The sequence below is a fragment of the Callorhinus ursinus genome, unplaced genomic scaffold (genome assembly GCF_003265705.2).
Source record: "Callorhinus ursinus isolate GAN/ISIS: 27379988/994484 unplaced genomic scaffold, GSC_fseal_2.0 scaffold37, whole genome shotgun sequence".
NCBI lineage: Eukaryota > Metazoa > Chordata > Mammalia > Carnivora > Otariidae > Callorhinus > Callorhinus ursinus.
In genome coordinates, this window is record NW_027397099.1 from 14,867,743 (window position 1) to 14,879,454 (window position 11,712).

The following is an 11,712-nucleotide window of genomic DNA, read 5'->3' on the forward strand; positions in this document are numbered from 1 at the left end:
GTGTTGGAGGTGATGGTCGTGGAGGTGTCGGAGGTGGAGGGGATGGAGGTGTTGGAGGTGGAGGGGATGGAGGTGTTGGAGGTGGAGGGGATGGAGGTGTTGGAGGTGGAGGGGATGGAGGTGTTGGAGGTGATGGTCGTGGAGGTGTTGGAGGTGGAGGTGGCAATGGAGGTGTTGGAGGTAAAATCGATAAGAACAGTAGAGTAGAAAGTAGTGGTGAGTGTTGACAGGGATGATGAACCGTGCTCATGATGTGGTCACCATGATGAGGCAGAGGAGAAGAGAAGGGCAGGAGGGGGTAGACGCCCTATCTGGCCGGAAGCCTCAGGAAGCAAGAGGGGAGGGAGGCTCTGCTTACCCCAGCCCACCGCACAGAGCTTGAGCAAGTATCGGCGGATGTAGATGTTGTAGACGCGCCCAAGGAGGAGGTAGAGGTTGAAGCCTTCGATGGCCATCCAGGTGAGGCAGCTGAGCAGGGCAAAGTGCAGGATGGCGGCCAGCGCTGTGCACGCTGCCCCAGACACGGGGGGCATGGCCAGCGCAGGACTCAGCAGGAAGGCGACATTCAGGAGCAGCACGGAGGCATGCAGGTTCATGTGGATGCGTGTTATGGAGTCACCCTGCTTCCTGCGGGTGGAAGCAGGGCCTTCCGTGGCCTGGGGACATCACCCAGGCCATGCCACCCCCCGGGGCTCATGACACACCACTGAGGTTGAGGGGGGCAGGAACAGAACAACAGCCACACGGCAAGGCTGGTCTCCTGCCTCCCAGCCTCCATCACCGTGAGAAGCCCACCCCCCTCTGGGGGATCAGTTAGGTAAGAAGGAGGGGTGCTGAACAGCAGTGGGTGGGCAGGCCCGGCATGGGAGCAGGGGCGTACCTGGCTTGGCAGTGCAGCAGGATACTGAGAAGCGAGGCCGTGACGGAGATGCTACAGCCCACCAGGGAGATGTACGTGAGAGGCGCCAGCAGCTCTCCTGGGACCGGGGCTGGGGACAGTTGCTGCAGGAACGAGGGGGAACGGGAGACAGAAGCACAGAAATGCCCTCCCCACGGTGACAGGGACCTGCTAAGACCTCAGCTCCAAACTCCCCTGTCTCACCACAAACCTCCTTGTTTGTGGTGAGACAAAACAAAAACAAAAAAACCCTGGCAGACACAATGGATTTTGCCCCCCTCAACTCCATCTCCCCTTTCTCTATGAGAACCTCCCCTCCCTCACTGTCTACGCACATGGGCGGTCCCACTGTGTGTGGACAGGTGCACTAGGCCTGACTTATCAGAGCCCTGTGATAAGTCACTCCTGCCCAGTGACTGGTTGAGGGATGGGAATGTGACACCCTCCAAGGCAGTGGGACTCTAATCCCAAGACTAGCCGGCAGAATTGGGTAAAAGAAGCTCTCGTTCTACTGGCCTAAAAGCTAGTAGGACATGAGCCTGGATCTGCTAGCAGCCATATTATTATCCTGTGGGGAAATTCTGTCTGAAGGCTAGGCCAGCACAAAGCAAGCACAGTTGGGAGACAGAGCTAGAGCCCTGTCTTGGTGATACTGAGCGTCTGGATCAAGCCATGCTTGAAGCCTAACATAGCTTCTTCAGCAACATGAGTTCATAAGTTTCTCTTTTTGCCTCCTTAAGCCCATCTGAGTTGGGTTTTCTGTCCCCTACACCAGGCTTTGCCTGCTCCTTTTCCTTAGACACGGGGCCCTTTATAACTTTGACTCCCCTTACACGGACTGGATGCATACATACCATGAGAACAGCAAAGTAGCTGAGGTGATTGCAGCGGCAGAGCACCTGGGAAGGTGAGGGCTTCTCCGTGCGACAGCCCTCGGGGCTCCAGAGCCCCCAGTAATGTTCGCTGGCTCCTTCCTTCCAGAAAACACAGGTCACCGTGTAGCCTTCCTAAGGGGAGAGGCTGGGGTTGGGTGCATCCAAGGGGTGTGGGGAATGGCCGTGGGTCAGAGTCTGGAAACTGTAGGGGCCAAAGTTGATTCAACTGCACCCTAGTCAACATTTTACCAGACACTGGCTGGGCTTTGGCATCAGACAGACCCAGATTCCAGCCTCACCTCTCCTCTGGACTCTCAGAGCGACCTGGGCAAGTTGTCGAGCTTCTCTGAGCTTCAGTTTATTCATCTGCAAAATGGGATCATCTATAGCCAAGTCTCAGGGTTGGTATTAAATTACAGGCCGTGAGGAATCTTGAGGGCCCAGCTCTGGCTGGACAGTAGGCGCTCTATAACCAACTGTCCCCTTTTCCTTCCTTCCATGGGGAACAACAGTGGTGCAGACCCATGCCCAGCGTGAGGGAGAGACTCACATGCAGACAACCGTGAAGCCAACAAGCCATGTGGGTGGACGGCTGGGGGGAGTGACACAGGCAGTGCCATGGAACACCACCGAGGAAAGCACCTTTGCAGGGCAAAGGTCCAGAGCAAAGAAAAGAAAGGAGGATGGAGAAATTGAGAGGGCAACGCAGTCCCGAAGAGGCTGACGGGAAGTCAGGGCAGACCACAGAGGCTCTGGGCTTTTCAGGAATGCCAGGGCCAGAAGAGCGGAGGCATCAGAGCTCATGCCCACCCGGCAGCCCTTCTCCCTTCCTCCAGGATCAGCTTCTGCACTTCTCTGGAGGACCCGCACCTCCCCACATGGCAGGCCAGATGAATCCAGCCCAGTCCCTGAGCCATGTGACCCGGGCCTGGCCCACCCACACGTTCCATCAACCTGGTTCAGAGATGGACACATGACCCAGCTAGACCTTTAGGACTCTGTTCTGGGACCCTGGTTTGCACTGATGAGGAAGAGCCTGCTGGGAAGAGGGGATGGAGGTCCAGGACTTTAGCTGCCATCTTGCTAGAGCAGAGAGCCAAGGCAGGAAACCATTGCTGAGAGATGGAAAGAGGCTGAGCCAGGATGGCATTATATCAGCCCCTGGATCCAGCCATGCCTGAAGCTTGACAGCTCTGGACATTTCATTTACGGGAGCCAATCAATTCCCTTTTGTGCTTAAGCTGGCTTGACTTGGCTTTGTATCATTTGCAACTCAAAGAGTCCTGCCTAGGGGGCGCCTGGGTGCCTCATTTGGTTAAGCTTCCCACTCTTGATCTCAGCTCAGGTCTTGATCTCAGGGTCCTGAGCCCAAGCCCGGCACTGGGCTCCACGCTGGGTATGGCACCTACCTAAAGAAAAAAAAAAAAAAAATCCTGCCTACTGCAGTAAGTAAAACCTTCTCTCTGATTTCTTTGACAGGAATTTTCAAACTGTGATAGATTTGAAATCGTTTGTTTTCAGAATGCTTCCACAGATTTGGGTTTAGTCAAGCCAAAATTCAACAGGAGAGCCACAAGGGGGCAGGGGTGAGGTGGAAATGGGGGTACCCGCCCTCCCAAAAGTACCAGGCTTTGGTTGTGCCAGAAGCTGATGTTGATGGGCTCACTGAGGTTGCTCACGTGTCCGTGACCCAGCTGGGCTCCCAAGACATAGTTATTGAGCAGAGATGAGTTGGTATTCTGGAAGGACAGCAGAAGAAGGGCTGACTGCAGGGGACGCGGGGAGAGACCGGCTGAGGGCTGAGAGCCCCCCTTCACCAGCCCCTTCCCCCGAATGAGAGCAAGCAGCATGCCTGTCACGTGTTCAGCATGGGCCAGCCTCACAGCCTTCACATACGCTGTCCCCTCCACCTAGAAAGCTGTCCTCTCCCCCTCACCTCTCTGCCATGTGCTGAGTGTATTCCAGCCTCCATCCTAACTAACCACCTATCCTAACTCACTTTCTCAAAGCCAAGGTTAAAAGGCACCTTTGTCTATCTCCCACCTAGGGACAGGCGCACACGTAGGTTCCCTATAAGTGGGCCTTCCCACAATTCTCTCTTCCCACTGAGGCCCAGAAGGGGCAATGGCTGGGTGCACGATGGGCTGGTCCCACCAGGTGCCGGTCCCTGCCCCAAGGCCAGCCGATGGCCTGGATGCCCACAGTGCCCCCAGGAAGGGGCCGGCGCCCACCCTGCTTGGCCCACCAAGGCAGTGACCTGGAAAAAGTAGTCCGTGAAGAAGTAGATGCAGATGAGACGCAGCTCCCTGGGGGGGTCCCTGCAGGCGTCCTGGGTCAGCTCGGCCGGGAACTGCATGGCATGTGAGACCTGCGGAGGGGGCATGGACAGGCTGAGCCTGGTATCCGCGGCCTGCAGAACCAGCCCCAGTGCCTTCACTGCTCCCAACTTCTTGTGAAGCCTGCCCGGCCTTACCCCAGGCATTTCATTCCTCTGAGCCACCACCTAGGACCCTGGATCCCCTGGCCTCTCCCACTGCTGCCTCCCCCACCACCCCCACAGACCTGCAAAAGCAGGAAGAGGATGCCGCTCTTGAGGGGCGACAAGGCACCCCCTTTCCCATCATTCGCATGAGGAACATCGGCCCCATTTTACAGAGGAGGCACCTCACAGCTATGAGGCCAGACCGGATTAGTTTGGGTGGGGGGAGGGGAGTCCAGACCTTAAGCCCTTGGAGGATTTCTGGGGTAGAGGCACTGGCTGCCCCCAACCCCCAACCACCTCTGACCTGGGGGACCCGCTTCATGGTGGCGCTGCTCAGCGACAGGCCGGCGAAGTTGCAGCCCAGCTTGAAGATCAGTGACTGGATGGTGGGCGTCTGCAAGGTCAGGTTGCTGCCCCTGAAGCTGGCGTTCAACAGCTTGCACTCCAGGCCCCGGATGAGGCTGAGGGCGAGAGAGCTGACTAGGGTCCGCAGTGGGCTTGGGGGCAGGAGGGGGGGTACCCCAGGCGGCTAGAAGGGCGGGGCCTCCCCCAACCCCATCGGCCTCTCCCATCTCCGGACCTCTGCACACGCAGCGCCCCTGGCACACCCCTACCTCTCCACCCCACTCATTCACGTCTCCTGATTACCTCTCTTTCTGGTCCAGCTTTGTTGACACCTCCTTCAGGAAGCCTTTTCTGGCTTTTCTCTGCTGGCTGCGTGAAATGCCCCATAGTCCCTGTGCTTCCCTGGCCACTCATCAGCACTATCCCCTCACCCGCAGCTGTGTGGCCATTAGATCACAGACCCTCGAGAGCCTGATTCGAGTCTTGCAGCGCCTTCCCAGAAAAATGCAGAGACCCAGGATTCTGCACCGGGTTTCATGGCATCCATAGTTAAAGACCCTCAACCAGAGAGCAGACTTGATGAGGGCAGGACATGTTTATCCTGTATCTCCAAAGCCTAGTGCCAGGCACACAGTAGGTACTCAATAAATGCATGTTGAATAAATGATTAATGGTCCCCACTGGACAACCCCGGACCACTGATTCAAGGCTCAAGCTGGGGGTGGGAGGCACAGCTGAATCTGGGTGGACAGGAGGGCCTCCTGACTCACTCAGCAAGAGAAGTCGAGTTGTGGCTTCTGGCCATCACCTCCAGTTTCTCCATCCAGAGCAGGGATTCTTGGGATGTCTCTGTGCGGAGCAAGTCAGACCTCGACTTCGGCCTCTGTCCCTGGGCCTTCCACCCCAGCCTCAGCCTTGCTGCTGCCCCAGGAGGGCCGCAATGCCCCTTTTCAAGCTCCCTTGGTTCGAGGCATCCCCCTTCCACGTCACAGGCAGGGGCCCGGGCTAGGATTGCCCCCCAGCTCAGCAGCACCCTCTTACCCACTGTCTCACTCTGAGAAGTCATGAAGCACAGGCAGAGGAAAAAGGTCCCCCAGCAATCCATGTCCTGTGCCCAGTCTCTTCCGAGAACTGGCTCCCACCCTGGAAAAGATGCATGTCATTGTCATTGTGGTAAGAGAGTGACCTCTCACTTCTAGGTGCCTGGCATGTCCCAAGGGTAGGGTATCTAGCATCTTAATTGATCCTTGTTACTCCTGCATTTCACAGATGGGGAAACTGAGGTTCAGGGCGCAAGTGGTCTTGCTCTGCGTGAGGCCCCCTGAGCCAGGTCTCTGACCCCAGAAGCCCTGTTGGTTCAGAAATGCCTGTCAGTAGTAGCTCTGCCCGTCACTCCCCATCCCCAAAAATGGCCTCTCTGGGGGCTTCTCCGGGGCCCTGACTTCACCCAGAGGGGAAGGCTGCTTGGGAGCAAGCAACATGGAACCCTGTCCAGCTCTGTCATTGATCCACCATGTGACTTTGGGCAAGGGTCTGTCCCGCCCAGCCTTCGTTTTCTGTGGTTTTAAAAATAAACTAAGAAACTTCTGCTTAAATATAGCAAATTTATGTCAAACCCCCTGGAACACCACTAAAATGAGAGTGAGTGAATAAAATGGGCACAGAGCCAGGAAGACAGAACAAGGGGAAAGAAGACAACAGCAGGCAAGAAATGTTAGCAAAACTCTGGAGGCTCCAAAGCAGGTGGCCACATGGTCCTACATCAAGCAGACCATAAAAAGTTGAGCCTGAGTGTCTGCAGTGGGGAGAGGTGTGGAGTGAGGGGAGGGGGCAGGGAGAAGCCTCACAACCCTGGGAACACTTGAGAACTAGAGGCATCGAGAGCCTCTGAAAGCAGGGATGAGGGGTGAAACCAAAAAAAATGGGAGAGAGACGCTTATGAGTCTTTTTTTTTTTTAAGAGAGAAAGTATGCGTGAGCTGCGGGCAGGGGGTGGGGGGCAAAGGGGCAGAGGAAGAGGGAGAGAGAGACTCCCAAGTAGTCTCCACGCTCAGCAAAGGGTCCGACACAGGACTTGATCTCACGACCCTGAGATCATGACCTGAGCCGAAATCAAGAGTCAGACGCTTAAAGGACTGAGCCACCCAGGTGCCCGGTTGTGAGTCTTTAAAGTGACCAGTTGGGGGCCCGGATCTCCTCTGCCACCTGGGGTATCCAGGACGACTGTCACCACCCTACCACCCTCAACCCCACCCCGACATAAAGTTCATTCCCTGGAGACAGTGCATGATAATCTGAGGGGCAGGGTGGGATGCCATTCAGGTAGAGAAAAACTAAACCATATTTCTTCCCCACCTCCTCCTCCACTCAGCTTCCAGAAGCCGGCAGCAGCCAGGCGATGATATTCTAAAACAGAAGAAAATTCTTCTCTAAAGAACTGGCCATTCCAAGAGAAGTTTCCTATAGCCGCAGATATTTTGGTGTTCCTCAGTGAAATGGCCAGGACCAAACTTAGGTTAAAGCTTTCCCAATCATCAGCCCTGACAAGCAGTTACGCTTTAGTGCTGCACTCTTAAAAGATGACTTAAAAGTCAACCAAGGATCATTGTAGGTATTTTAAAGCATATACCCCCATCAGAAGGCTGCTGGAGGTTGCGCTCCAAGAGAATGAGGGAGTAAGTCATGAAAGACAACATAGGGTATAGGAAACCCCACCAGAGAAGAGATGATCCATAGTGATGTCCATAGTGACATAAAAAAGGAGCACCGTGTATCACTGCCTAGAAAGAGCCAGTTGAACATAACACACATAATGTAATCACATGTATGGAAATGTATGCTAATATACATGTTTAGGCCTAGGAGGGTATCTAGAAGAATGGTCGCCAAAATGTTAATAATGTTATATGGGGAAGAGGATTCCTTTCTTTTTTAGGTTTTCCGTAGAGTTCAAATTTTCTACAGCAAACATGTATTACCCTCACAACAGAAAAATAAGTCTTTAATGCTTAGAATTTTTTATGCTCCAAATGACTACCATTATGGAAAAAGTAATGGTGGCATGTTGTTTATGAAAAACAAAAAACATGTTGCAAAGCAATGTAATCCAATCCTTGTAAAAGTCACATTTCTTATATATGCAAGCTCCGAAAGATGCAGGCGTCACCTGTGGGTGATGACGTTTGGAGTCTACCTGTTTTGGGTTCCCAGATTTCCTAATGTTACCCCGTACATTATAGTTACACGTTTCTCAATTTTTATTTGTCCTTCAGATAGTTGTTGTTTGTTTTTTAAAGAGGCTCCACACCCAGCGTGGAGCCCAACGCAGGGCTTGAACTCACAAGCCTGAGATCAAGACCTGAGCTGCGGATCAAGAATCAGATGCTTGACCGACTGAGCCACCCAGGCGCCCCTGCTTTTCAGATAGTTTAGAAATTTACATCTTTCAAATCCAAACAATAAGTAAGTCCACAAAGGCATGAAATGCAAAGTATTCCTTCCTCCTGTGTCACCCAACTACTCCCTTCCCAGTTAGTCACCCTCAGATGACTACTGCTATTAGTGTTTGGTGAATCTGCCCAAGTTTCAAATAAACATAAGCATATATGATTCTCCTCATCCTATATGGAAAAAAAAGGTAGCACACTCACTACTATTCTGCACCTCACTTTTTTCGCTTGAAAATACATCTTGGAGAGCTTTCCATAACAGTACTTAGAGTTTTCACTTTCTCTTCTCCAACTACATAGTCTAACGTTGGAGGGATAAGCACTAACTTATGCAGCAGGTGCCCTCAGAACAGCTGGGTGTGTGGGTCCCCGTCTTTGCTTCCTTCCAACAGTGCACCTGCCCTGACATTTCGCACATGCGCAAGTTCACCATCTGCCCATTTTTATTTTATCTTCGACTCTTCCTTACCATCTTCTCAAAACTCTTTACATAGTAGGGAAATTAGCTCGTTGTCTGTGAGTTGCAAACATGTTTCCTAGTTTATCATTTGCCTTTGAACATTACATATGGTCCTTTTGTCATGTAGAAGTCCTTTTCTATGTGTATAATTTTTGTGTAATCAGAATCACCTGTACTTTTCTCTTTTGGCTTCTGGATTTTGAGTCATAGCTAGAAGGGCCTACCCCGCTCCAATAACAAAGGAATTCTCCTAAGTTTCTCCTAGGACTTTTGAGGTTTCATTGTTCACATTGGAACCCTAGTCCATTTGCGTCGATCCTGGAATACAGTATGAGATGGGGATGCAGTGTTTTTTCCTGGGTGGTCCCATCCATTTATCTTAACATTATTTATTAATATCTGTGTTTCTTTGAAAAGAGAATAGAAGGGCTCCTGGGTGACTCAGTCAGTTAATCATCTGACTCTTGGTTTCTGCTCAGGTCACGATCTCAGGGTCGTGGGATTGAGCCCTGGTCGGGCTACATGCTCAGTGGGGAGTCTGCTTGAGAATCTCTCTCTCCCTCTGTCTCGCTGCCCCTAACCCGCGCCACCCCCTCTCTCTCTCAAATAAATAAATCTTTTTTTTAAGATTTTATTTATTTATTTGACAGAGAGAGAGACAGCGAGAGAGGGAACACAAGCAGGGGGAGTGGGAGAGAGAGAAGCAGGCTTCCCGCAGAACAGGGAGCCCGAAGCAGGGCTCGATCCCAGGACCCTGGGATCATGACCCAAGCCAAAGGCAGACGCTTAACGACTGAGCCACCCAGGTGCCCCTGAAATAAATAAATCTTTAAAAAGAGAGAGAATAGAGACTTTGGTTGGAGACATAGAGTGCTGGGTTCTTATTCATTTGGTCACTTTGTTATTTATTTGGCTGTGTTACCTTGGGCAATTCTCAGAACCGCAGAGAAGAGAGGAGGGAAAAGATTTGAGGAGACAAGGGAAGCACTGGATGAAACAATTTGAAATGTTTCAGATGAGAAGATTGAAGGCGCAATAGGGCAGACTGGATCTTGGGTCATCTTGTCCATCCTCTCTCTGTGTGAATGGGGAAACTGAGGCCCAGATCATAATGTGGATTTGACCTTCAGGGTCTGGACTGTAAGGGCTGGACCCCAGGCCCTTGGCCACCCTGCTCTGTGTCTACAGAGGGAAGAGGGGCCTAACCCCACAACCAGCTGGAGAAATCAAGGCCAAAGAAGAAGTGACACCTCCTTCAAGTACCCCCAAATAGCTGTGGTTTCCACTCCGTTTCCCAGGGACAAACCACAATCCTCACTTCTGCTTGAGACTTCCAGCATCCCTCTCCCCAGCCCTTCAGAGAGGCCACCATGCATTGTCACCCCACACCCTTGCCCTCTCACCGTCCACTCTGCAACTCATTATCTGGGGCTCCCCAGGAAACAGAACTCCCTTACCTGATGTCCAAAATGGTTCCAGTTGATCGTGGGGAAACTGGAAACCGCACAGGGGTTTGCCTGGGGTTACGGCAGGCCAGTGGTCAAGCTGGAACTCAAACCAAGAGCTCCAGGCTCCAAGTCAAGTGCTCTCCCCACGCTGTGCACTGCAGCCTCCCCAAGATGGTTGGGTGGCTGAGTTGCTCTACGGATGAGTAAGACTCTATCTAGAGAGATGAGGAAACATGCAGAGTGCAGGCCAGAGCCTTTGGAAGATGCAAATTTGATAACCATCTCCAGTATTCAGTCCCTGGGCTGTGACATTGGGCAATAAGTCCACTTCTCCATGCTTCAGGGTTTCTCGTCCATAAAATGAGGCCAAGGAGACCTATTTCCCAGGGAGAGAGACTCAGAGACATTTCCACAATCCCCGCTGCAAGCTTAGGGTTCCAACCCAAAGCCCCAGCCAGGGATATATCTGAGCATAAGACTTGGGACCCCCTGCCTTCCTCCCTGGGGCTGACCATGCATGACCCCCCCCCCCCCCCAGCCCACCCTGTCTCCGACAGCACCAGGCCTGCTGAGCCAGTCACACCCCTGTACATGGCCCCTCTGCCCCTCCCAAACAACAACTCCTGCTAGACACGGGCCGGAGCTCCCACCGCTGGCCTCACCCCGGCCTGGGTGAGGAGTGAACCGGTGGTCTCTGCAGAAAATCACTGACAAGTACCATTCTTAGCCCCATTTTACAGGCAGGGAAAGGGAGGCCATGCCAGGCCCAACACAGAGTCTGCGACCTAGCCAGCACCAGAGCCATTTCCCTGAGACATACTGTCCCCAGGCTCCAGTCCCGGTCACTCGGAGAGGAATGGCCCCTGCTCACATTTGCCCAGTAGAAACTTCGTGCAGACCCTTGTCATCCAAGGCACAGGTCACCAAGTTAACCCCATTTTACCGATGAGGAAACTGAAATCCAGAAAAGTCTTAATAACCTGCCCTAGGCCACGGTGGGGAGCTAGGTTTTGAACCCAGGGTCTAACCACTCCCTGGGTTAAATTTAAATTTAATTTAAATTGCTCTTTGCCTGGGTGGCTCAGTAGGTTAAGCATCTGCCTTCAGCTTGGGTCATGACCCCAGGGTCCTGCTCAGTGGGGAGTCTGCTTCTCCCTCTCCCTCTGCCCCTCCCCTCTGCTCAGGTTCTCTCTCTCAAATCAATAAATAAAATCTTAAAAAAAAAATAGATAGCTAGATAGACAGACTTCTACATTCCCAGAGATTTGGGAGTTGCCACCAGAGAGTGAAGGGAATGAGGGTGGGTCCCCAGCTGGCTGCCCCCAGGATGTCACCAGTCCTGGGCCCGCCAGGGCAGCGACACGCCCGGTGCCTGCTGGGGACCCGGCAGATGAAGACAGAGAGCTGGGGGAGCAGGGAATAGAGCCGCACGGTGGGGGCTGACCTGTGGGGTTGCTGCCGTCCAGCTGCTGGGCTGCTACCACCGTCCTGTCCACAGAGAGAAGGGGAAGTTGGATGTGTGTGCGCCCTCAGCCCTCCCCTGCTCACTTCATTCCGGGCCTGCGCACCACACCAGGCTCTCACTTCACTTCTTCTTTCCCCCATCAGCAGCCTTTTTGCTTCCTCTGAACTGGTAGCTGGGCAAGGCACCCCTCACTCTCACCCCGCATCTGGTGCAGCACTTCCTGGGGGTGGCCGCACCTTCAAGAGGTACTTGGTGTCAGTGGGGAGAGGAGGGAGGGCTGGTGCTTGTGGC

At 53.2% G+C, this 11,712-nt stretch overlaps 1 protein-coding gene across 9 annotated transcripts in view; it reads right to left on the reverse strand.

Annotated features, from left to right (window-relative positions):
* Positions 1-11,604, reverse strand: part of ADGRG5 (adhesion G protein-coupled receptor G5) — a 16,484-nt gene extending 4,880 nt beyond the window's left edge. The window contains exons 1-12 of one of the 9 annotated variants that reach the window (XM_025889210.2): positions 11,541-11,604; positions 11,401-11,444; positions 9,966-10,171; positions 5,642-5,743; positions 5,371-5,449; positions 4,904-4,969; positions 4,560-4,716; positions 4,031-4,141; positions 3,399-3,512; positions 1,753-1,905; positions 881-1,002; positions 359-627 (exon numbers count right to left, since the gene is read on the reverse strand). In XM_025889210.2, coding sequence (XP_025744995.2) covers positions 359-627; positions 881-1,002; positions 1,753-1,905; positions 3,399-3,512; positions 4,031-4,141; positions 4,560-4,716; positions 4,904-4,969; positions 5,371-5,449; positions 5,642-5,705 — 1,135 coding nt within the window. In that variant the 5' untranslated portion in view covers positions 5,706-5,743; positions 9,966-10,171; positions 11,401-11,444; positions 11,541-11,604. Of the gene's footprint in view, positions 1-358; positions 628-880; positions 1,003-1,752; positions 1,906-3,398; positions 3,513-4,030; positions 4,142-4,559; positions 4,717-4,903; positions 4,970-5,370; positions 5,450-5,641; positions 5,744-6,954; positions 7,006-9,965; positions 10,333-10,827; positions 11,116-11,400 lie in introns of those variants that run through there. The other 8 variants (XM_025889209.2, XM_025889208.2, XM_025889213.2 and 5 more) reach the window with 8 other exon arrangements.
* Between the last annotated feature and the right edge of the window lie 108 nt (positions 11,605-11,712).